Raw genomic sequence first — 26,447 nt, forward strand, 5'->3', positions numbered from 1 at the left:
CGTGACTGAAGATGTCTCACAGATTGGCACTCAGTGGATTGGCATTGTATTCGGACGGTAAGTTCACCGCTGCCATTTCGCCTACGTACATTTTTTTTCAAGGCAACCGGAGAGCTGGTTGCTGCAGTGTCCAAAAGCGAATTCCATGACAGCAGCCGGGCATGAATAATGACCAGCTGTAGGTGATCTGCATTAGCCATGAGTACACGTTAATCGTTATCTCACTTCAAGTTACAACCTCCATGCTTGGAGTAGGCGGCGTTGTTGTTGACAATGTTGTTGTTGATTTTTAGGGAGGGTTTTCCAAGGGGCACGCGTTTAAGCATCTTTTATATATCCATGACGTTCTGAGTTCTCAACAATCCATGGTGGATAGAGGGACTGTGGTGAAAGTAACCTTACGTTAAGCGACTCAATGTAGGATAATACTGGTACTGTAATAAGTTCACCTTTTCATGCATGGCGTCACAACTCTGCATGTATGTGGTCTGGCCCTACTATCAATCACTTTTTACGTATGCAGACGTGATTATTGATAATGTCATCATTGAAACATTATTTATGTAACTGTGATCGTGCAGGTCTTGATTTGTAGCTACACTTTTATATTCTGCTACCAAAGGTCACACTTTGTCTGTAGTATGTTTGCTGTCTAGGGCCCTCAACGACAAGATTTCTGACAACTTTTGTTTTCTCAAGGGGTGGATCATCACTGCTAGGCCATTCAGGTGTCTGCAAAACTTTGACAAAAAGGCAGCTTCACTTGTCCTCAAAGAGATTTTCCATGGAGAAGGTAATTCTGACTCGTTTTTTACAACACTTGAATGTGCATTGTCAAACAGTGTTTAATTCCATGACTTGAGATCTGTTCATTTTTATAGCATTTGATCCATTCTGTCTAGGTTGTGAGTTCATAAACTCAGACTTAAAATAATATCTATGTAGCAGTGCAAAAGATCTGTGATCTAGTTTTTCAGTTGACTGTTTACAAGTTTTCACACTTTAATTCAGCGCAGGTTTCAGTGTTCATGTGTTTTCATATACAGAGCAACCTCAGGGATACCCGTATTCATAGTTGAAGTTTGGGAGCCATTTTTCTTTAGTTCGCTGAAAACTATCTGTCCATAGTGAACGCAAATTAATAGTAGATCAAGACGACAGCATCAGAAAGGAGTGCACATCATAGAACTATATGCAAATCTAGCCAGTTATTCCCCTCCCCTCCACATGTGGGTTTGAATTCTTAGTCTACTCCACTCAAACATTTCAACATAATCAAAAATACATGAGAAATAAAGAAAATCGCAGAATTCAAGCAAGTCATGGAAAACTGTAAGCTCAACTCAATGTACTGTATGACTGAACAGTTAATTCATAGTTCGGAAAATTCACACAGTCATAGTATTAAAAGTGTATGGAGAACTGTGCTCTGTGGTTTCCTTTGATCATTTTCAACAAATCAGTAACTTCCAAAACCTTTGCACCTTGAGTTTTTCTAGAACTTTGCCCCTTTTCATAAAATTATTGTACAGCATGTACATCCAATGCAGACAAAAGCAACTGTAGTTCGATTATCAGTTTCTCAGTAACCAAAAACTTTGTTTTCACTTTGCATTCCCGTATCCTAGACTTCAAGTTTTGATTTTCTACCTTGTGAGAAGAATTGAAACAGTTGAAAGTTTGCTGTAATTTACATTTCTTTCTCACAACTATACTGTGTGTGTATTGAACTTTCAATGATTTGGCTTTCAAGTGCATCAAAGGGTATTTCCATCTAATTATGGACGCCAACTTCATGTATCTTGTCTTGAATTTCAGAGCGTGCCCTGGTTCAGAGTCAAAGGTCTCATCGCAGCACCAGTGACACCACTGACCAAAGATGGGTAAGACGAATTCCATTGTGACTAGATTTGACTTTGTTATCCAACTGTCGTGAAATAGGTCAAAGGTCACTGTCGTAGACTGAATTTGGTTAAAAGCAAAGCTTTGTATCTCTCTCTTTGATGTAGCTGTTATGCTCTCCCCTCACCGCCCTCTAAAACAAAGTAAAAAGTGTTTTGCTATTACTATACAACTGCTCAAGCTAGATCTTCAGTAAAATACAATTTGGCATGATGATGTTGAGTCAGGCATGGAAAATACTCTGATTTCTGACAATCACTCACTTTTTTACTTGTAGGGAGATAGACGTGTCCAAGATTGATGGTTATGTTGACAAGCTTTGCAATGATGGCGTTAAAAATGTCTATGGTGAGTTTTGCTGTTATGTCATGCTATTGCTGTTTAATGATAAAGGTCAAATTTGTCAGATATTACGACATCTTTAGAAACTGCACATTTACTAATGTAGTAATATCCAAAGTGGCTTGCGGTTTGATACACAGCAAGAAAGAGAGAAAGTTCTGTAACACGATTGCCACAATACACACATCACCGAGTTGAGAGATGGCTTTACCTCAAAAAATAAGGCACAATTTATTCAATATCCAGCGTCGATGGCTGCTAATTACATCTCTAAATTCATACCTGTTATCCTCTTTGCATCAAACTTGATCTTCTGTGCATTTTAGAGCATGATTTCCCAGGCAACCCTTTCTAACAACAGCTGCTGTACACTCATTGGCTCATTCAGTGTACTAATCAAGCAATCATAGAATGACAGCAGATGGCCAATCACAGCGCTACTACTTTCAAATGTACTGCAGCTGTTGTAAGAAATGAAAATTCTGTTTTCAAACTTTGAACCTGTCTTTCTAATATTTACAGAGGCCTATGCCGTGTATTGAGCCAGAAACAATTGTGGTAATATCCCATACACACAGACTCTTACTCACAAAACAATGGCAAGTTTTGCTATTTGCCACCTTGGCAGTTCCACAATAATGAGGGCTAATGGTATCATTATTACATGCCTCGATGTGAGCGCAAATCAGTGCATTGATTTTAATAGGAACATTCGGGGAGTTGGCGGGCCTTGTGAACTATATACTGACTGGTTTCCATAGTTACCCGGTCCAGTGAAGCCCTTTGACGTTTTCGACGTCAAGGCAGACACTTAACACTAGATGAAAAATATCCATGCATGAACTGTTATTTTGACTTTCTTTTAAATCTGTTTGATGCTGGTCGATAATGGTAAAATTGTTTGAGAATATAACTAAATGTCATATAGAGTTAACTGTGAAGAGGCATGTAATAAAATTATTATTGCCTGAATACATGGATGGGTCTACCGGTATATGCCCTTGCAGCAGGAGACAATTTGCCCTCCTTGCGTCGGGCAAATTGTCACCTGCTCTCGGGCACATAAATCCATGTATTCAGGCAATAATATATGGCATTCTACAGGATGACTTGTATTTACATTCTTACTTCCAACAGTACAGTAGCTGAAGTTTGTTTTTCCAGATTCTGTGATTTGTAATTTCCACAATCGTCAAGATGAATGCATTTTACTTTTGGGAAATTTGATTTACAGTTAATGGCACCACAGGGGAAGGATTTTCACTATCAGTGGAGGAAAGAAAAATACTAGGAGAAAAATGGTTGTCTGCTGGTAAAAACAAGTAGGTACTGTTAAATGTATAAATGTGTATGTTTGTTCTACCTTAGATCAAATTTTATCATATTGGAGAGATGCACATCATTTGAGTGATGTCATTCTAATTCATGCGTGTCATATGAACAATGGTAGAGGAGACAGTGAAGATATTTAATTATAACATAATTCCTTTGTTTTTATTTTCTGCTGACAAGGAGCCGGAGTGCAAGTTTTCAAAACTTAAACTCAATATCTTGTAGGCAAATTAAATTATTTAATACCCTATGGTATTTTTATTGATATGAATCTGCCAGTTTGAGTGATTTCTCTGTAACAGCCAGTGATGTTCTGTGAATTTTGTACAGAGCAGCATCTGTGATATAGTGTAAATAATTTCTTGACATAAATTTGTAATCATCCCTCAGCAAACTGTTGAATTTTGGATGCCTTGTACCTGCAACACTAGCAAGATATAGGGGTGGGCAGGTTTAATAGAATTGGTAAACTCATGTACATTGAAATGGGGCTGAAAAGAGCTATGCTTTATTGTAATGATAGTCAATATCTCAAATAAGACAATCATTGGTATGAATTATATGTAATTTTTTCTCTCTTTAGTTCATTTTGTTTGTTTTCTTTGCAGGCTTGACTCCATAATATTGCAGATTGGTACCGGAAATCTGAAAACCACACAGGAATTGGTAAGTGCTCCATGGATAAGCTATAAATCATTATACTCATAACACCTGCAATTACGCTACAGACCAGTGATAGAATATTGTGAAACTGTGACTTATACACACAACTATCACAACAGTCTATAATATCTTGCTAATTCACAGTGTCGCTTGAAATATTTCCACCTTGTATTCTCACATTCATTTATTGTCACCAACGTTTTACAAGTGCCATATTATACTTCTTTCATGTACTAGGCAAGACATGCAGAGAAGATTGGTGTTCCGGCAATTGCCGCAATACCAACCGTTCCTCTAAAACCAAAATGTGTTGGTAAGTGGTTGCTGATTCTTAGGTGTGGTAGATGTCACCACTCTGTGATATATTACTGTAGTACCACTGACAGAATGACAACAACAAAAAAATCACCGCTTTGAAATAGATATTGTTGTAGCATACCCATCAATAGATATAGCCATGATCACCACTGCCCCTCCAAGGAGCATCAGTACATGCAGTAAGAGATACGATGTTTCTCCCCAGACAAGTCTGGCAGCGCCACGTCAGTTGAGCCAAGCCAGTGATCCATGATAGAGTGCTGCCAAGTCTTGTATTCAATTCAGATGTGCCACAGTACATGTTACATTGTTCCAGCACATCTTTCAGCTCTACGTGTGTGTATATACATTGCATGCATAACCAGAACATATGTACATCTCTCTTACAGATGACATCGTTGTGTACCTGAAGCAGATTGCTGAAGTAGCTCCCAACACTGCACTGTTTTACTATCACTTTGACAAACTGACAGGAGTCTCATGTGAGTCGATATTTTTTGTAGAGATCATGAAAATAAATAGAGAAAGGCAAAAAATCATAAAAATACACATTTGTGTAGAACAGATTCTGTGTTTAAAATTTTTTCCAATAGTCAATAAGACCACAAGGAGCAACAATCCTTGTCAGATTCTGTGTTACAAAATTTCAAGAAGAGCTTAGATTTGTGTGGCTGCCACGAAACCATATCCAATTAGAGTGAATATGACTTGAATAAAAGTAGAAAGAATACATATTTACTGTGAAATTTCCAATCACACTCGTCTTGATTTCATGATTTGATTGTTTCTAGTTGCCATGGAAACACTTCTAGACGCTGTGAAGGACCAAGTGCCAACATTCCACGGAATGAAATTCACAAGTGAGGACCTGTATGATTTGTCACGGTGCTTGCAGCACAGCGGCGGAAAATACCAGACATTCAGCTCCAGGGATGAGGTAAGTACAAGCACACCATAGTCTCGTATCTGTAGATGCATAATGATATCTGTCCCCATTTTTAGCTCATATTTGGTTTTATATATAAATACCAAAAAGAGCTTATATGATGAGTCTGAGTGGCGTCTTGTCTGTATATTTGTGGGTATGTGCGGATGTATGTCCGTCACACACAAAGGCTCCCATACCGCCAAAGCTACCGTCTCAGTATTTGGTGTACAGGTAGATGTAGGGGTTGAGATGTGAATTTGTTCAAATGAACACATCAGTGTCAAAAATGTGCAAATGAGGAAAGAAAAAGGAAAATCTGCAAATGTTAATGAGTGGTCGCATGCCAATGGCTGAAACAGGATACTCCAATGACCTGTAGTCATTTCCTGTCATTGTTTATGAACTGTTACATATTAACAGACCTGCTCAAACTAAGGGATGGACCATTAGATCTTGGGAGGGGGTGGTCACAATGAAATTCTGAACATTTTTTTTACAACTGTAAATTTCTAAAAAAAAATTTTTCCAAATCAGAAAAGCTGTGCTGATATTTTTACTTAGTAAATTTCAGATTTATAATTTTTTTTAGTTAGACGCTGTCTGAGGATACAATGTACATCCATATCACTAGCGCAAATAAGATTGCGTGCTGTAACTACTTATGGCCCAGTGATTTATATTGCTGATAGATTTCGCAAAATGTTGCAGATCATCTTTTGACAAGCTGAGAAGCTGTTTGCAAAAAATGTGGTGAAATTTCAATATTTGTGTTTTTAGGACAATTTTGCCCTTTTTTGATCAAAACATCAATTCTCTGTAGCAGTATGTCAAACTTCTGTCATTCTTGTTGTTTTTCTGGTTGTACTGTGCAGAAATCATTGTCATAACATCAACGTAGAATTTTCCTGCACTGAACAGATAGAAACAACATTTATTGTTGATCTTTGGTACCCATACTGGTGTGTACCCAATTCTGATCAAATGTGAGCGACACCGTATAATTGCACATTTTTCATAATCTGGTCAAAATATTTACATCTGATTTTCTTTGTTTCTCTCTTTCCAGCTACTTTTGCCTTCCTTGTGTCTTGGTGGGCAGGCATTTGTTGGCAGGTAAGCCTATAAAATTTGATACATAGCATTCCACAATTTCGATGCCAAAATTTTGAAAAAATAAAAAGATGAGCATTACATTCCTGTGTTATTGGTATTAAAATGGAAGGACCATGAACTCAAAGAGATCAGCTTCAATTTTTTGTCAATATTACCCATTAGGTTAGTACATGTGTTTGCCTAAAATGTGATTTTAATATAACTGTGACAGAAATGCCTATGTGTCTCTTGAAGGTAAAGAAGGAACTTTGCATTGTTACGCAAGTCCGGCCTGAGACTGTATTTTAGTCCCCACGGACACCGTCCGGGGGGACTTATAGGTTTGGTCATGGTCCGTGCGTTGTGATGGTCCGTCCGTTCACGCAGAATCTCAGAGATGCCTGGAGCGATTTCATTCAAACTTGGTACAAGGATTACTTCATATGTCATACAGATGCACGTCGATTTGTTTGTGATACGATCCAATATGGCTGCCAGGCGGCCATTTTATTACGATTTTTTCATGTACAGAGCCATAACTCAGGCATGTTTCAACTGATTTTATTCGAAGTTGGTACAAGGACATTGATCAATGTCATAGATATGCACGTCAATTTTTTTGTGATACGATCCAATATGGCCGCCGTGCGGCCATTTTGTTACAATTTTTTCATGTACAGAGCCATTACTCAGGCATGTTTCGACAGATTTTATTCAAAGTTGGTACAAGGACATTGACCAATGTCATAGCTATACACATCAATTTGTTTTGTGATACGATCCAATATGGCTGCTGTGCGGCCATTTTGTTACGATTTTTTCATGTACAGAGCCATAACTCAGCATAAGTCAACTGATTTTATTCAAACTTGGTACAAGGACATTGACCTATGTCATGCACATGCACATTGATTTGTTTTGTGATACGATCCAATATGGCCGCCATGTGGCCACTTTATTACATTTTTTCATGTCCAGAACCATAACTCAGACATGTATCAAGCGAATTTATTCAAAGTTGGTACAAGGAGATTGACCAATGTCATACATATGCACATTAATTTGTTTTGTGATACAATCCAATATGGCTGCTGTGCGGCCATTTTGTTATGATTTTTTCATGTACAAGCCATAACTCAGGCATATCTCAACCAATTTTAATCAAATTTGCTACAAGGACAAGACCTATGTCAGACATATGCACATTATTTGTTTTGTGATACCATCAAATATGGCCACCATGTGGCCATTTTATTACGATTTTTTCATGTCCTGAACTACAACTCAGACATGTATCAAGCGAATTTATTCATAAGTATTTTTATCACAGACCTAATGAAGAGGACTCTATCCTCTCTGAGGACCTGTAATCAAAGTACCCCTTAACAAGTGGGGACTGTGTCATCAACGATGACTTTTTCAGAATATTAATGTTCAGTGCTCAGTTAGATGTTGTTTATTTGCATCGTTGGATATAAAGTTTTATCTGAAGGACACTAAGAGTGAAAGAAATTCCTTTGACAAGCCCTCCCATCTTCTTGCAGTACTCACAACTTCCTTGGAAGATTCAACAACAGAATCTATGAGGCTTTCCACAGAGGTGACATTGACACCGCCAGGCAGTTACAGGTCAGGTTCATTAATATGCAAAAATATATATTTGTCCACATTTTTTTTTATTACAATTTTTAGCTCATATTTGGTTTTATATATAAATACCAAAAGAGCTTATATGATGAGTCTGAGTGGCGTCTGTGTCTGTATATTTGTGGGTATGTGCGGATGTATGTCCGTCACGCACAAAGGCTCCCATACCGCCAAAGCTACCGTCTCAGTATTTGGTGTACAGGTAGATGTAGGGGTTGAGATGTGAATTTGTTCAAATGAACACATCAGTGTCAAAAATGTGCAAATGAGGTAGAAAAAGGGAAATTCTGCAAATGTTCAGGAGTGTGGCATGGCAGCATGCTACTCCACTGAGCTTGAGTCATTTCCTGTCATTGTTTATGAACTGTTACATATTAACAGACCTGCTCAAACTAAGGGATGGACCATTAGATCTTGGGAGGGGTTGTCACAATGAAATTGTGAACATTTTTATTCTACAATTGTAAATTTCTAAAAAAAATTTTTTCAAATAAGAAAAGCTGTGCTAATTTTTTTTTCTGAGTAAATTTTCAGCTTTATAATTTATTTTAGTTCGACGCTGTCTGAGGTTACAATGTACATCCATATCACTAGTGCAAATAAGATTGTGTGCTGTAACTACAACATACATATGGCCCAGTGATTTATATTGCTGATAGATTTCGCGAAATGTTGCAGGTCATCTTTTGACAAGCTGAGTGGCGGTTTGCTAAAAAAGTGGTGAAATTTCAATATTTGTGTTTTTAGGACAATTTTTGCCCTTTTTGATCAAAACATCAATTTCTCTGTAGCAGCATGTCCAACTTTTGTCAACTTGTTTTTCTGGTTTAAATATTTCTTGTATTTTTTCTGGTTGTACTGTGCAGAAATCATTGTCATAACATGGAAAATAGAATTTTCCTGCACTTTAATTGTTGATCTTTGGTACCCATACTGGTATGTACCAATTCTGATCAAATGTGAGCGACACTGTAATAATTGCGGTATTTTTTGTAAATTACTCATGCAAGAATGGCAAAAGTACCACTCAGTAGGTGACAGCTAGTGTAACAATGAATACTGAAAGACATCTTTACAGTTGCGGCAGCTGTATTTAGTAAGAAACCTGTAACCACGAACTGGATTATTTAAGAATCAAAATAAACATCAACTCAAGTCTGACAAGTGAAGTCTGTGTATAGACAAGTAAATTCTGTAGTTTTGACTGCAAAAAGATGAAAAATGTGCATTCTCCTTGCCACATGGAGATCGCTTAGGATTCACATATATTTACATTTCAAGGAAGATTTGTGATTCCTTTACACAGTTAATTCAGAGAATAAATGAGCAATGATGACTAATGGTAATAGCAGTCAACTTTGAACAAGTTTATGCTCTTTTTATCAACAAAATCTTGTTTGCTGCATTCTCAAGGGCATTCTATTCGGTATTTTTTTCTAAATATTGTTATTAATCATTTTACAAACCATGACAGGCTTGACTTCTTTGTTTTGTTTTTTTTTCTGTTTAGTATCAACAACACAAGTTCATACATATTCTAAGGAAGTATGGTGAGTACTATTTGTATCAGTCAACAGGAGTGCTGTTTAACCCTTTCATCACCATGGTTTGGTCTGAACCCATTGTCAGCAATGGTGATTGTGGACCTGTTTACAGGGAATTGGGGATGAACAGGTTAAGTTACATGTAGAATGCGCCTCGGGGACAGATATTTAGACTCACAAACATGTACAATAGTTTTTTCGGCCTACCACTTGTTGGGGGCTCATTTTGAACAAATGGTAGGAAAGTTTTCATTTTTTCACTTTTGTGAAAATCGAAAATTTAATTTTTCCAAATAGAGTTAACACAGGGATGGAGGCTATTTTGAATTTCAAATATCAGTAAATGTTGAGTAATTTGTTTCACTGGTACCAAACTTTGCAACGTGACCCCCTGTGTAAGTAATTACGGTTGAAAGTTCGAGAAAAAATTTCAGTCTTTCAATTTTGACGTTCGTACTACTTTAATACCAATTTAATAAATGATTCATTAAAATTTCTTAATGTTGTTATTTTGAATTGCACTCATCACGTAACTGTTGGTATCTGTTTGTTTGAGGGCTGCCTTAAAAAATTGTAGAATGAGTTTTCCTGTTCAAAATAGCATTGCATCCACTGTTTTCTTGTAGCCTATTACCTGGTCAGTAAACATGGCCAGAAGGAGGAAATCTAGCTCACACTAATTGTGTTCTCAAATCACCATAAATTGAACAGATTGTTGCTTCATAAAGCTCAGAACACCCCCTAAGAAACCCGAGTGCTTTGGTAATGAAGAAGGGGGGGGGGGGGGCGAGGGGCGGGAGGAGACAAATGTTCTTCAAGGGCAATAAAAGACAACTGATGCTGTATGTCTGTGGCACAAACTCAACTTACTTTTGATGATTTTTTCACAAGTATTGTTTTTAATGTGAGTTACAGTTTCTTGTTCTACTCCCCAAAGTGTGTTGAGATACACAGTATTCAATTTCTCTACTCAGTCACTATAGGGAAAAAGTGTGTGACTAGAGCGAGAAACTGACGCTTTCTCGCAATCGGTGAGAATCTGTTCTATTCTCACCGCTGTCGGTGAGAAAATTTTAATCTCCACTGGAGATTGGTGAGAAATGCACTCCTTGGCGAGAATCAAGTGTGAGAATAAATTCTCACCGGTGAGAATGGAAATTCTCACTAAGTACAGCGAGACTTGAAATTCACTGGCGAGAATCATCAGATTCGCCATTCATTGGCAAGAATCATAGAGACTCTGAACGGCGAGTCTTGATGATTCTCGCCAGTGAATTTCAATTCTTGCTGTACTTAGTGAGAATTTCCATTCTCACCGGTGAGAATTGTTGTCACACTTGATTCTCGCCAAGGAGTGCATTTCTCACCAATCTCCAGTGGAGATTAAATTTTCTCACCAACAGCGGTGAGAATAAGAACAGATTCTCACCGATTGCGAGAAAGCGTCAGTTTCTCACTCTAGTCACGCATTTTTCCCTATAGTGAGTCTGTACATGTGTAGACCACACTGTAATTGTTAACAAGTGAATTCTGATCCAGACTAGAATTCTAATGTCACCAGTAGCAGTGCATTTTACATGTAGAACACTATGTTAACATGCAAGATAGTGGGTGTTTCAACACGCTTTGGGGAGTAGAACAAGAAATCGCCAATTCATGAGAAGTTCCGGCTACTGATCCGTCTAATGTATCTTATCATAGGTGCTGATCCAAGTGTGCACAAACATATCATGGCCCTGAGTGGATTTGACTGTGGACCTGCCAGGTATCCATTTGCAGATCTGTCTGAAGAACAAATTCAAAATTTGAAGAAGGACTTGGAAGAGATCAAATACTTTGAAATGATAAAATAAATCATGTCATTGAGTGACAAAAACTAGTAATGCTTGTCAGTACTCTAAGTAAACATGTCAGGTCAGGAGCATTTTGCCCCTATTCAGAACTCTTTTGAAAAATGAAATAATTTGCCAGAATTCTCTTAATCTCAGGCAAAACATGCATTAAATTCAACAATCTCATGTGGATAAAGCTTGGTTATCTGTTAAACTATGATAGTTGGAACCATACGCATTGGTTTTATACACCTGATATTGAGTTCAAGGTCTACCAACACAGTATTGAACCTCTTTCTGAAGTTTTGTATTACTGAGGCTTGCAGTTTTTCAGCAATAATTTTCTAGTTGTAATGTCATTAAAATTCAGCTCAGGCAATAGGGGTTCATAATATACTAAGTGGTCCTGTTGTTTTTCTTGTATTTAGTTTGTAGGTTTATAGGGACTATTCCATTCTGATTTTGCCAAGATTTACTTAATTGAGAACTTTTTATTATTCAGAATATTTTTGTCAATATTTCAAGGGAAGCTAGGGAGTCTTTTTTGCATTGGTTTTATCTATCTCCAGGGATTCACATGATCAATGATTCAGATTTATTCATTTGTGACAAAATGAGAAAAATCAGCACGTTTCTTTTTAAACTGTTGTGTTATTTTACATATGGCCAAAGTGATGAATTCTTTGCTTTAGTTTACCCACATGCTGCATGTGGAGGTATTGTTAGGTTTTCCTGGGAAAGACCCGGCGTATTTGAACAGACATTTTTCATGTAGATTTTCTGCCTACAAAATTTTGTCTGCAAATCATGTAAAATGTGCTTAAAAAGCACGTGCATGCCAGCGGAATGTCACAATGCAGTGCAACATAGTATGTAGGAAAGAGAAGTACAAACATTTAAGCATACTCAGAGAGTGAGAGAGTCTTTCAGTTATTCAGGTGTGATAATCACTACTATCGCATAATTTCTGCTTGAAATCAATTTACATATAATGATGTGCTGCCTTTACAAAGTTATTATCAAGGGTCTTCCATTTCTTCAAAATTATCAGACTTTTCTTACATTTCCTCTAATCTTGACTGTGAATGGGTCATTGAATTCATGTAGTAAATTCAGTATAGGTGGGGAGATGTACTAAAGGGGAAAATTACAATCAGGGAAATACATGTATGTTGGACACACAAAAAACACTCATCGACTTTGGATGTGGTTTCCCAACCTATCATTTTAATTGACACCATATCAAAATTAAATATAAAGTATTTGTAGAAAAATGTTAATACTTTTGGAAATCTGTGAAAAAAGTTGAAAATAAAAGTGTATGGATTAAATATATATTCTCGTGGTGATTTTAATTTTCTATTAATATACATGACAAAGATAGTAGTTTGAAAGATTTTACAAAATGCATGTACTGCACAAAAAGTTACTATATGAGGTTTACAGTACATTGAAAAAAATGACTTTAAGAAATGCAGTTATTTGTATTAAAGGTAATACAATAATTATAATTTGAATATTAAGAGTTCTTGGACACAGAAATACCGTGACAGGTAGGTCTCAGGTTGCAGTGTTGCCACGGTTATTGCTGTGGCAATTGTTCAAATAAATGTTGAAGTCAACCAATAGTAAAATGCAAAAATATTTTATGAGGTACTGGTAAAAGATTCATTGTGTGAACTCACTGTCACACTCACTATTCTTTGTTTCTCGTAATTTTTTATTAATGAACTGGATTCTTTCAAGAATGGAAAATATTCTTGAAATTTTGCAGCTGGTTAGTTAGCTTTGTCTGAACTGATGACAGATGTTTCATTGTCTCACATGCATGCGAGGCAATTGTTCCCAGATCCGAGATGCCCACAAAATCCCCCCATTTTGAAGTTTATGCCTCATATAATGCTGAACGAAGTTATTTTCAAAACTGAAAAATTGCAGGCTCATTTATCTCGTGTCATTCGCATGTACGTGAAAGCTTCCAATATGAGACTGAACACCAAGCACAGACTGTGGTGTCCAATCCATGCCAAAAATGACAACTGTCTATTTTACTATTCTGAATTCAAGTTTTAAAACTCAACATTCTATTCAGAATTCAATTTTAAACAAATAGACACGATTGCAAGTCAAAGGACGTCTTCATCCTACAAGAGCTATGGATAAGGTTCTAAAGGTCTATCTGCGTCTGAATCTGAGTCTTAGTCGAAGGTCAGGAAAAGTCAACCCTACATCGATAGAGGTCGCTCTAACATATCGAATTCGAATTCTGCAAAATCTATATTCTCCAAGACTGAATTCTTCTGGCGCTCTTAAATGTAGTCATCAGATTCAACCTTCATGACAAGTGTCACACGGCATTTCGAAAAGCAAAATGGGAATTTGTAATTATAAATTGTAAAAATGAAATTTAAAGGGATAAAACGGAGAGCTATTATGTTGAACTGTGAAACACTGAATTGTGAAACACTGAAATGATCAGAAGTAGCAAGTCGAGTAGACGAAAGTAAACTACAATGTAGACAGAGACACAGAAAGTCGACTTGTAAAATCAATATATAATGGTAATAAGGCAAGTCGAGAGAAATGCCGAGCTGTAAAATTGAATTCAGAGTTGTAAATAGAAAGTAGTAATTTTGGCCATACATAGTATTTTTGATTTCATATATTGGTAAATTTTGAGCACTGCTTTTGTTTTCTCTTATGTATAGACTATCGTTTCAGGGGTTTCTCAGGCAGAGTGTGATGCAACATTTTCTATTCTTATTGTGCGTTTCGCCTACATGGCACATTACAATAATTTGTGTACTCAGGGAGGAAAATCACAAGTGACGGATCATAAGATCTTGGGAGGGAGGAGAGTTATAAGGAGGGGAGGAGGCAAGCTTGCCAAAAAATACTTTTTGCAGGCATATATATTTCTACAAAGAAATTCACAGTGAGGTCAGCCGATAAAAGTGTAAATTTTGGAACTATAGTATGCTAAATGCGCAAAATCCGGGGTTTTTTTTCAAATTTCGGGACGCGAAAAAAAAGGTTGCGTGGCAGAATTCTGAGCACACCTCTACAGATCTGGTGACCCATCCTTTGTAGGGACAGAGCCACGACTTTTAATCAACTGCAATATTTCACAAAGGGATTTTCGCTCCCACTGTCTAGTAAAGTTATCTCACTGGCAGGCTGAAGATTGTAATGTGTTTCACTTAGATTTGAACAACATGATCATCCCCGAGCTGGACGAGATTGTATGATATAATTTCGCAAAAAATGTTATGTGTCGTCATAACGAGCAGTCACACTTGTGTATCTCTATGAATGTCTTTCCACCACGTGTTTCGCCGCAGACGATTCGATGCAGACCTGCACCGCAAAATCTACCAAACTGAGCATTTGTTGGCAGGGTTCATCGTGCTGTTGACGGGGCAACTGAATGCATCAGCGAATTCGGGAGAATTTGACAGCGCTCCTATGCACCTAAAGGAAGAAACACAAAGGTTTAGGATACAGTGCGCCATCTGTTGAGGGACTGTAGTTAGGATGAAACAAAGAATAATGGAGTGTTGTAACAACTCTTGCTATTTGTCACATTGTTTTGATAGTAACGCAAGTTGCTCACAAAATATCTCTGATAAAATGGCTTTAATGTTCAGTTTCCACATTTGTCTCAGTTTAATTTTTCTTTTCTTTTCTTTTTTCGTTTTTCCCAGTTTTCCGGACGAAATCAAGGTTTTTTGGCGTCAAATAAATTCGGGATAGTGGAATAGGTAGGAAACAACTAAAACCCTTTTAATATGGCCGTTTCTTGAAGATTGAAGTTCAACCCATGACAATGATAGTCTACAAGGGCGACAAAGCACCTTGTTATATTTAGGGATGCCCATAAGCACAGTGCGATATTGGCTGTGTAATATACGTTTAGAAATTTAAACATTTCGGCGTCTGTTATTACATATATATTTGCGTCATAAAACTGTCATGAGTAAATAATCTACCGGTACCTGTATCTACCCGGGCTGTGGGCACCAGACAATACTTTGTTTCTCGCGCCTTGTTCTGTGTACTTGCTGCACCAAATCTGAAACCGAATGACAAAGTAAGAGCGTACACCAACCTGTTAGATTCATTTTGATGTTGCATTAATACATTTCGGTAGCTTGGATAGTTTTCTGCAATGGTCACTTTTGAATAGCACCCGATCTACGTCGAAAATACGATATCTAACTTCTTTTATTTGAGCAATAATGTACCCCCTCCTGGCCCACAATGGAAAGCAAACTTTGCACAATATAATATGGAGTGCAAAATTTGCTTGAGTCCATTATGGGCTAGGAGGGTGTACATTATTGCTATTTTTTAGTTTTGGCAATGCCAAAGAATTCGTAGATGCAGAAAACATTTGGGGCCACAATGTTGGATAATCGGATACCTTATTAGTAATAATCTGAGGGTATGACGTCAAAAAATTCACTGATATTAACAAAGCTGTGATATAATAACACAGAAAATTGAAAATGACCTTGTTTACTTAATTTACAACTCTTCTTTCCTTACAGAGATGCATATAGAACGAAATACAAAGCTTATTACTTGACTTATTAAGAACTACAAGTGCCGAACGCTTAAGCTTCAATTATAATTACAAAGGAAATGGGAAAACTGACGTACTTGTCCAAAATTAAGAAATAATAACTGCTCCTGTGTGAGATTTAAACCTGGAAGTAACGGCTCTTCTTCGCCTCTGTCTGCCAGCCATATTTTATATCCCTGTAAGATAGACAGTGGTGGAAATGTTACCAACAAATGCAAAATTTCTCATTTTATCATTTAGCTTCTGTTGATATCTTACCTAGACTTAGGTCGAATACATGGATAAATTGTTTGTTGAAGAATTTCCTAACAGGGAGTCCGATGACTTATTTACGGGCTCAGTGATAAACACTTCAGACCTGTAAGCCGTTTGATCACGTGGAGGAGCCTGCTGCCTTATTTCCATAGCAAAAGGACAATTTTTCGTTGGTAGATAATATCTGCAATACCTTGTACGCCTCTTTCAAGCCACCATTATCAGCAATGTTTTCTCCTTGCGTTAAAACTCCGTTCAGCTGAAATGATGAAGAGAAACCAAAATTTCCAGACTCCATATTATTGGGAAAATCGAGTGATACATAATGTGTCTATCATACTTCCACGTGCACGCAAATGTGTCCACGTATATGCACGCACATACACATATACATACGCACATAGATACATATGTATATGTACGTACATGCGCATACAACATACATACTACATACATACATACATACATACATACATACACACACACACACACACGTACGTACGTACATAAGTACGTACATGCGTACGTACATATACATACATACATACATACACATACATACATACATACATACATACATACATACATACATACATACATACATACATACATACATACATACACACATACACACAGACACAGACACAGACACACACACAGCCATAGACAAAGAGACTAACCGTCATATTACACTCCTCAAACCAATATTGGTCATACTGATCAACGATGCACTGAGCTCTTTCTTTGTACGCTTTGATGGAGTTCTCTGTCCACCACTGTTGCAAGTTGCCGTTTTTGTCGTATTGTCGACCTAATACATGAAAAAGTAGTTAAAAATGGTGAATCTAAAATTATAACTTACTGCGAGGAAATGAGTGGGAAATGTTGAGTTCTCGTCATCAGATGAGACGCACATTTTGTTTCGAGATTCGAACAGCTTACTAAGATCATGGAAGGGACCTTCGTACCTCAATGCTAAGATTAAGCATGCTCTTTTTTCACCTAGTTTGATTCACGTAACAGTAGTCTGGTGATTGAGTGCCGTGTCATTTTCAGTAAACCATCCGGAAGTTACCGTGTCTCTATTAATAAACCCAAACACGATTGGAACAAATTTGGGATAATTAGATGGCGAAGTAATGTCTTTATTTAAAATCTGCAAATGTAAGCTAATCTGCTTTTCTTTTTACGTTACACACTTGTTTTTCTGAGTAATTTCTAATATTGAGACATTCACCTATAGGGTACCTAAGAGTTTTGAGAAATTTGAAAAATGTGAAGATCCAATTATCCCAAAATAGTTCCAATCGTGTTCCCATCCTAATCATCAATTTCGACGATGTGTTTGCCAGTACACTAAGACAGGAACTGTAAAGGGTCGCATACAGCTTTTAACATGACTGTGCAGCTTGAAGACATGTCTGATGCCTCATGACCTGTCATACCAGCAGTATATCACCGCTCATTTTCATGAGAGCATACAAAAAGTGAAATCCGAGAGATCATTTTATAGAGATAATAAGACCGACCCACATGGGTTAAACCAATGACTGATCAGTATATAAAGCAGACCCCGGGGAAATGTTTGCAAGACGATAGATCTACTTTTCTTCCCTACAATGTCATGGAAATAAATTGAAAGTCGCCCTGTACTGTGTATTGTTTTCTATGTCAACCTGTCACCTTGCTAGTTCACTTTACAAGCTATCGAGTTGCTACACTCTGCCAAGCGACGACTTTACCCAGTACTTAACCCTTTGAGTGCTGTTGTTTTTCCTATCAAAATTTTAGTGCAACATTCTACCAATTTTTCTGCAATTGTTTTGATAATTTTGACCAAATGAATATCACATTTCATTGGCTACAGTTTTTTTATGAAAATTTTGGCAAAAATCTGAAAAAAAGGTATATTCTATAAAGGTGACAAAAATTGACTTTGGCGCTCAAAGGCTTATATATCGATGTCCACAGCTCCAGATAAGTCAATTAACAACTGCCCATTAGGCGACTATATCGCTGCCATAGTGGAAATGCAACTACTAAAAGGTAAGATATGAGGTTGAAACAAACAAACAATACCCACAGTATAGTAAAAACAGTTTTACAATAATTGTATTATGAAGATGAAGCAGTGGAAAGGGCTGAAAGGGTCCTTCGTAGTCATGGCAACATTTCGCTGTTGGTATGCTGGTACATGATTGGAACTACTTTGGGATAATTGGATCTTCATATTTTTCAAATTTCTAAAAAATCTTAAGTGCCCTAAAGCTGAATGTCTCAATATTACAAATCATTCATAAAAACAAGTGTGTACCGTAAAAAGAAAAGCAGATTAGCTTACATTTGCAGATTTTAAAGACATTACTTCACCATCAAATCATCCCAAATTAGTTCCAATCGTGTTATGGTGAACTTTGAACTCAGTGCATATACTTACCTCTGTCGTCAAATCCGTGCGTTATTTCATGGCCTATTACAATTCCAATACCGCCAAAATTTAAGTAGCTGTTTTGGGATATGAAAATGAATCGTCAATTCTAAAACCGAAGTAAACTATGTTGACCATAGGTCAAAAATAACAACATGTATTTTATATACCATTGCCATCGGTATTTTTGTTCGCCAAAAAACTGTTTGCTCTTCGCTAATTACTCAACTGAGACAAAAGAAAACCAATATTAACAAACCTGCTGAACAAACATATAAACAAAACAAACTGACAAAAAACAAACAGACAAACAACAAACAAACACGAAGACTTGCAAATATTCTCTGTGTTGTTTGACTTACTTTGGCGAATCTTTGTGATAATATAGCCCCTGTAGTATTCCGGCGGGGAAAGCTGTGCAGAAAATTACATTCGGATGTTAACAGACAGGAAGGGCTTGTATGCTTTTAAATATTTACGTCGGCTGAAGTGGTTACATCCGTTTGCAGTGTTTATTCGTGTGTGTATTTTATTCATTTTCGAGATATTTTCATTAGTTGTCGAGTGGTGAATTCGTTACTTCGCGGGTTCTTCTACACTGTGCGAAAAACCGCAATCATGGCGTAATATTCATAGATTGGTATTGCAATATTTCCATCTTCTGATAGAAGCGGTGTCAGCAAATATCGACCGTACATTGCGGGTTTTTGACTCGGAAATGGCATGGTAAGGTCCGCAGACAGGACAAAAGAAAGACGTCGTCGGGTTGTACCCACGTAAATTAACACATAAGCACGGAACGTGTTTTCATCGTGTACAATATGAACTATGATTTGACAGAAGTGCCTCTGTCTTTCCATACGACATCAATTCCCGCACTGTCCCACTCTGTACTTCAGACAGCATTTAAGACCGATGACATCAATTGATCTACAAATGTCGCCTGCATACTCCACGAGGTACGCTAATAACATCACATTTTCAGCTCAACGTTTGTGTCTGTTAATTGCAACGTGAATCAAATGTAAAAACGACTTGAAATTAATGCCTATAGCTGCACTAAAATACTATGGATGATTGACGGCTTCGTGTTGACGGCCATACAGTTATTCGATAAATGCACAAAATAACACCTACTTATGTCGTTGTTTGTGAAATCATAGAATGCATTGACAATAGCAGGTCCAACTCCCCATCTAAAACAGGGAAAATAAAAAAATACATCAGGTTATTCCGAGGCATAATTTTCATAAATATAGATTAGGCCCTGAAGCTTTTAGTAAAGAGCGGAGATTAAGGTAACTTTTACCATTCGGATTGCTATTCTATTGGTACTTATCTAATAACAGACTTACATATTCTTAAAAAAAAAAAAAAAAAACTAACAAAAAAAAACCACTCACGTCGCAGTCTTGTTTCGCAGCTGATGTATGAATAATATAATCATATCATCCTCAGGCGCATGCGCCATGAACGCAAAATCTAGAAATCTGGCGACCACACTGGGGCCGACAAATAGTTCGTGCCGCTGTCGACGTACGACTTAGTAACTGATACTTACTCGTCAGGGTCGACTGGTTTTCTCAGATACTCAAAATTCTTCGCAATGCGCCACGTGACGTACTGAAGATAGTTTCCAAAGTGATAGTCTGGTGAAAAGTTAAACTGTCAAACAGAGAAATGAGAGAAATACGTTTCATAAACCCGTCCTATAATCAAAAGTACCGGATGGGAAACATTTGCTAGTTTGCAAGAAGGCCGATCAAATACTTGGCTGAAGTGCAGTGAACACACGTATACATACATCAATGAACTTACATACATACATACATACATACATACATACATACATACATACATACATACATGCATACATGCATGCATGCATGCATGCATGCATGCATGCATACATACATACATACATACATACATACATACATACATACATACATATAGAAGGTATGGAGTTAGATTCTAATCTATGAACCCCTTGAAAGGATATTATATATATATATATATATATATATATATATATATATATATATATATATATATATATATATATATATATATGTATATAACATCTGATTGTCAGTGAAGTATATAAAAAAAATCACATACATCAATGACCTTACTTACATATTTGTAATATTCGTTTAATTTGTCGTCGTTGGTAATCCAATCTGGATATCCAATCTTCCGCAGCATGGTCCAAACCTTACAATATATCGAGCATCAAATGTCAGTGAAATCTGTCATCAGTGATGCCAAGATATCAAAATGCAAAGGTTACCATTGTGTGTTACCACAGCAGATAAGGCAGTTACTATTGTCTTCGACGAAATATACAAGGAGTGAAAAACAAGAGAGAATTGATTGGTTCCTTATAGATCACATGGAGTTAGATTCTAATCTATGAACCCCTTGAATAAATGATGTTCAGCTCTTAAACAGTGTTTACAGATGACATGAATACAGGTTAATAGACCATATATTGTGACAAAACAGCAAAAGAGTATCGTAGCCATACACGCGAGTTTACCTTCTCCTTAGCGACGTTCCTTGTATCTCTGTCCATCCATGTCGACTCATCAATCATACCTCCAAAGGCTTTTTGAATGTAGTCAATCATTCTGTTCGTCTGCATGATGGTGAAGATGTAAGAAAGTTACTAAAATAAGGCCGACGTCCGTACTTTTTTCTACATTACGATGGGATGGATGCCGGTCGGAATGTTTGTCTGTGTGTCAAATCGTCTGTTGACCGTTGTCTTGATTTTTTGGTTCATTTTTTTCCCTCAAAGCAAAGCCTACCATCAACTAGCGATCAACAAGCGATGACCCGCATGCAACATTGCTGCATTTGTAGTCTTGTTAGGCGATGGACTAATTTTAAATCCATAATTATATTTTAAACGATCTTATGCTAGCCTTTTACATTCAGGTTTATGTCATAAAAATGTATCAATTCAGCAAGGTGTTGCACATCTAATCAAAATATTCCTTACTAAGCTTAACGACCAATCAAAATATTCCTGACTCTCCTTATCGACCAATCAAATTGGATAATTGGTGGTTGGACTTTGAAATATCACTTACGCTTTCTTTACTTTTCTCGTCGTAGTGCTGACTGATAAACAACCTCCCCGTTGCAAACCTCATCACATAATTAATGTGATTCATGCATGTCTCGTTCCGAGATTGCTCGGCCCTGTTTCCGAAAACTACCGAAGAGTACTCGGTATTTGCATTTCTGAACTCGGAACTCAGCTGGCCGATGAGATTCGTGATGGCTCTCCACACGAGGTAGTTTGCCACTGTCCTGCAAGGTAATTGGATGGAGAAGTGGCGATTTAAATGAAGTACTATACTTTGTTTTCGTTGAGCATGAAACAACAGGAAGAGAAGTGATCAGTTGACCGAGAAGCACTTGTTGCGTGGCAAACAAAGTAATATTATCCTTGACGAAGGCAGATTTCATGGAAAAATATATGCTGCAAATACCTAAAGAAAGAATACGTGAAAGTGCAGATAAAGTGATGAATTGTGTCATCTGTAAGTGGCGACTTTAGGGAGTTGAAAATCAAATAGAGTAAACGTTGCCATGCAAACTATATTTCTAAATATGTCTAATATAACGATCACATCAAGCATTTTCTGACACAGAAATCAGTTCGTATGACAAATTGACGGATTTCGCGTTATAATTGAAATACTGTGTAGACTACGAGCATAAGAACCGGAAAAGACGATAATACTACTACCTTTGGTCTGTATCAGAAACTAACGACATAACTTCTTTCACGTAGTTTGGTTCACGGACTATCACCTCTTCCAATTGATCAACAGACACAAAGTTAGCGTTATTTATGTAATTGACCCAGTTGACCTGTTGATATTGAATCGGAAGAGCAAATTAGTTTGGCGCAAAGGCACATCATTTGGGATCATGATCGATGTTTACTGCCACTCAATGATCAATCGTCGATAATTGAACTTCAGAATCTGTTTTTCCGCAGTTTCCCGGGTAACTCGAGAATACCTTGGAGAAGCTTAAAAAATCAGTTGTATAGTGTTTTTGTTCTACAGGTTTTTTGTTCTTTTTTGTCTTACAAATATACATTTGTCGGTTTACTGTACATGACATCCAGAAGAAAATGTATGAGAGAGATTCGACTAGAGTGCACATGTAGATGCAGCAAGAATTAGGAAATCCCGGAATGACGAAATCAGTTGCCATATATCGCTTTTTTGCAAAACATGTTGAACGACAGTGAATGACACCTACGTCGAGAAAAATGATTCATTTTCCTTTCCCTGCGGCGATCAGTAAAGAACCTGCTATGCTTACAGTTCTCATTTCTACCTCATTAAATTAAATAATAAAGCAATGAGCCAATCAAAACTGTTGTCTCACCTGCGGTACGTCAAACTGCAGGTCCCTGAGTGTCATTTTGTTATAAAGTTTCTCCATGTCCCTGCGATTTTCTGCCGGCGAAGTCAACTGAAAATGAGCAGAAATCCGATGAGAAACAAGTGATAAACACATTCGAACACAAGCGACCTAGCGGCCGATATAGCTCCGCTGTGTTTATTAGAGAATAACTATTTTTGACACATGTTGATGAATTCGAAGAAGGTGCATGGAAATCTTTGATAACTCAATGCAGTGGCCAGAAAAAAGTGGCTAAAATAAGCTGCAAAAATACAAAATTGAAGATTTCATCATACTTTGAATATATCACATCCGATCATCCCTAAGAACATGTCAACCAAAGCTATCTGATGAGTAGTTTTTTGAGAATAATTTTCTGACCAAAATATTCGACCAAAAATGGCAACAATTGCCCCCAAAATAAAAATTGCAGATTTCATCATAATTTCAAAATATCACACTTAGTTCATATATAGAAACCTGTATACCAAATTCCAAAGTTGTTAGACCAGTACTTTTCGAGAAACGCATTTTTTGACCAAAATGGCAAAATTGCCCCAAAATTACAAAATTGCAGATGTCCTCATTATTTCAATAAATATCATTTAGTTCATCTATGGAAACCTGTATACCAAATTTCAAAGCTATCAGATAAGTAGTTTTGGAAATACACATTTTGTGACCAAAAATGGCAAAAATTGCCCAAAAATACAAAATTACAGATTTCATCAGAAATTCAACAAATATTCTAAGCTTATCTGTAGAAACCTGTATACAAATTTCAAAGCTATCAGACCGTACTTTTTGAGAAATACATTTTTTGACCAAAAATGGCAAAAATTGCCCCAAAATTACAAAATTGCAGATTTCATCATTATTTCAATAAATATCATTTAGTTCATCTGTAGAAACCTGTATACCAAATTTCAAAGCTATCAGATGATTAGTTTTGGAAATACACATTTTTTGACCAAAAATGGCAAAAATTGCCCCAAAAATACAAAATTACAGATTTCATCAGAAATTCAATATATATTACTTAGTTCATCTATAGAAACCTGTATACCAAATTTCAAATCTATCAGACCAGTACTTTTTGAGAAATACATTTTTTGACCAAAAATGGCAAAAATTGCCTTAAAATGCAAATTTGCATATTTCTGCACAATTTGAACAAATCTGAAATAGATCATCCCTAGGGACATATGTACCAAATATAAAAGCTATCTGACCAGTACTTTTGAAGAAGAAGATTTTTAAAGATTTTTTTACCAAAAATGACAAAAATTGCCTTAAAAATACAAATATGCAAATTTCACCACCATTTGAACAAATCTGATTTAAGTCACCCTAAGCAAACTGCATATCAAAGTCACCCTAAGCAAACTGCATATCAAATTTCAAAGCAATCGGACGAGTGGTTTCAGAGAAGAAGATTTTTTTACCAAAAACACCAAAAAATGCCCCCAAAATACAAATATGCAAATATCACCATGATTTGAACAAACTGAAGTAAGGTCACCCCAAGTGCACTGCATATAAAATTTCAAAGCAATTGGACTTGTGGTTTCAGAGGAGAAGGCAATTGTTGACGGACGACGCCGGACGCCGGACGCCAGACGCCGGAAGCCGGACGACGGACGACGACGGACGACGACGGATAATCAACCTATTTGATAAGCTCCGCGTCGCTGACAGCGGAGCTAAAAATACAACATCCACTGATTTTGTTAGAAAAGTGATCATCCTACTCTGTCCCAACTGTTACCGACCATGGTCTATTTGTATTTCGCTTCGTGGATAACCACCAACTCAGACTATCGAACAAATTAACGCTTTGAGTGCCAAGGTCAACTTTTGTTGCCTTGATGGAATATATCACCGAAAACTTTTTCCAGATGTAGACGATTTTTTTATAGATTTTTCCCAAGATTTTGTCAAAAATTGTAGCAAACGAAGAGTTTTCGCCATTTTGTCCAAAACTACCAAAATATAATACAGCAGATTAATGAAAATTGGTAAAATGTTACACTGAAATTTTGGTGGGAAAAATTACTGCACTCAAAGGGGTAAGAATCCGAGTGAGTATCGACCTTTTTTAGACGTAAAGATAGTGACTTCGACCCGCAAAGAACTCGAAATGGGTGGCTAGATTATTCCTTCACTTTCAGTCCCTCGACTTCAGCCATGGCCAGCCACCTATATCTTACGTCACGTGATTCGGACGACCGTGTTAGTCGATGGGTCGAGAAGGTCATCTTGGTGTTGTTGGCTTTGTCAGTAAGCAAAGATTCAAGAGTATACATACGTTTGCAACGGCTATTTCGAAATCCACCACTTCCTGCAGCTGCCTTTCGGCTTCTTCTCGTTCAGCGCCCAACATCAGGGACACGTTCAACATGAACCCGTAGTACACTTTCAAATACTGTCAAGACGAAAGAAAATAAATCAAACACAATGTGAAAGAAACCAGAAATGACACGCGATTTATCTTCGCTCAACTATATGATCAAAGGGCAAGACAGACAAGCCCTGGTTTACACGATAAGGCATCAACCGCCAATGGTGACCAAGCCTTATTCAATTCTTAGCTTTTCTGATACAATGACGAAATTGCAGCATTTTCCGGAGTATACAGTAATTTAACACGTTTTTGTCAGAAAAGACATTAAAGAACTTGCATGGCACAATAAATGACCGTCTTTTTTATTTTCATCGGAAAACTCTTATGTTAATCGAAATTTCTGAACTGCAAACGTTGGCGCGAAACGGAGAGATGTCAGTGTTCCGGAATATTCCTCGCTTACTCATAACGTACCTCTTTGATAAGGTATACATATGTGTGCATTTACTTGTGTATTGCTGAAAATGATGAATTTCTCCGTTGGTTAGCATCAAGAGATCTCACTCTGGACACGCGTTTGCCTATTGGCAAATTTCGTCAATAGATCGTTAAAAGCGACAAGGTCGCAACAAGGTCAGCCGAAACCATATTTTAAAGTGTTGAGTTATCGTTTGAGGTCCTGGTTATCGCAAAAAGGTCAATAAGGTCAATACTATGACACGCAGCTTTATATAAACATAAACAAGCTATATATGTTTTCTTAGTCTGTAACAACATTGTCGAATGAATTATATATATATA

General features: G+C 37.1%; 2 protein-coding genes across 3 annotated transcripts in view; one reads left to right on the plus strand and one right to left on the minus strand.

Annotated features, from left to right (window-relative positions):
* LOC139136742 (N-acetylneuraminate lyase-like) lies at positions 1-12,935 on the plus strand. Its single transcript, XM_070704559.1, has 13 exons — positions 1-57; positions 700-793; positions 1,819-1,883; positions 2,180-2,250; positions 3,479-3,566; positions 4,185-4,242; positions 4,477-4,552; positions 4,947-5,039; positions 5,349-5,494; positions 6,552-6,598; positions 8,122-8,206; positions 9,735-9,774; positions 11,470-12,935. Exons 2-13 carry the CDS (start codon positions 785-787, stop codon positions 11,619-11,621), a joined length of 930 nt encoding a protein of 309 aa, XP_070560660.1. The 5' UTR covers positions 1-57; positions 700-784; the 3' UTR covers positions 11,622-12,935.
* LOC139136741 (neprilysin-1-like) overlaps positions 12,925-26,447 on the minus strand; it is a 27,507-nt gene continuing 13,984 nt past the window's right edge. For both annotated transcript variants that reach the window (XM_070704556.1, XM_070704557.1), the window contains exons 9-23: positions 25,611-25,727; positions 23,285-23,371; positions 22,632-22,756; positions 21,967-22,189; positions 21,411-21,509; positions 21,008-21,085; positions 20,430-20,533; positions 20,006-20,064; positions 19,231-19,282; positions 18,878-18,945; positions 17,121-17,251; positions 16,634-16,699; positions 16,263-16,361; positions 15,596-15,672; positions 12,925-15,071 (exon numbers count right to left, since the gene is read on the minus strand). In XM_070704556.1, coding sequence (XP_070560657.1) covers positions 14,972-15,071; positions 15,596-15,672; positions 16,263-16,361; positions 16,634-16,699; positions 17,121-17,251; positions 18,878-18,945; positions 19,231-19,282; positions 20,006-20,064; positions 20,430-20,533; positions 21,008-21,085; positions 21,411-21,509; positions 21,967-22,189; positions 22,632-22,756; positions 23,285-23,371; positions 25,611-25,727 — 1,485 coding nt within the window. In that variant the 3' untranslated portion in view covers positions 12,925-14,971. The remainder of the gene's footprint in view (positions 15,072-15,595; positions 15,673-16,262; positions 16,362-16,633; positions 16,700-17,120; positions 17,252-18,877; positions 18,946-19,230; positions 19,283-20,005; positions 20,065-20,429; positions 20,534-21,007; positions 21,086-21,410; positions 21,510-21,966; positions 22,190-22,631; positions 22,757-23,284; positions 23,372-25,610; positions 25,728-26,447) is intronic.

Source organism: Ptychodera flava, chromosome 7 (assembly GCF_041260155.1).
Source record: "Ptychodera flava strain L36383 chromosome 7, AS_Pfla_20210202, whole genome shotgun sequence".
NCBI lineage: Eukaryota > Metazoa > Hemichordata > Enteropneusta > Ptychoderidae > Ptychodera > Ptychodera flava.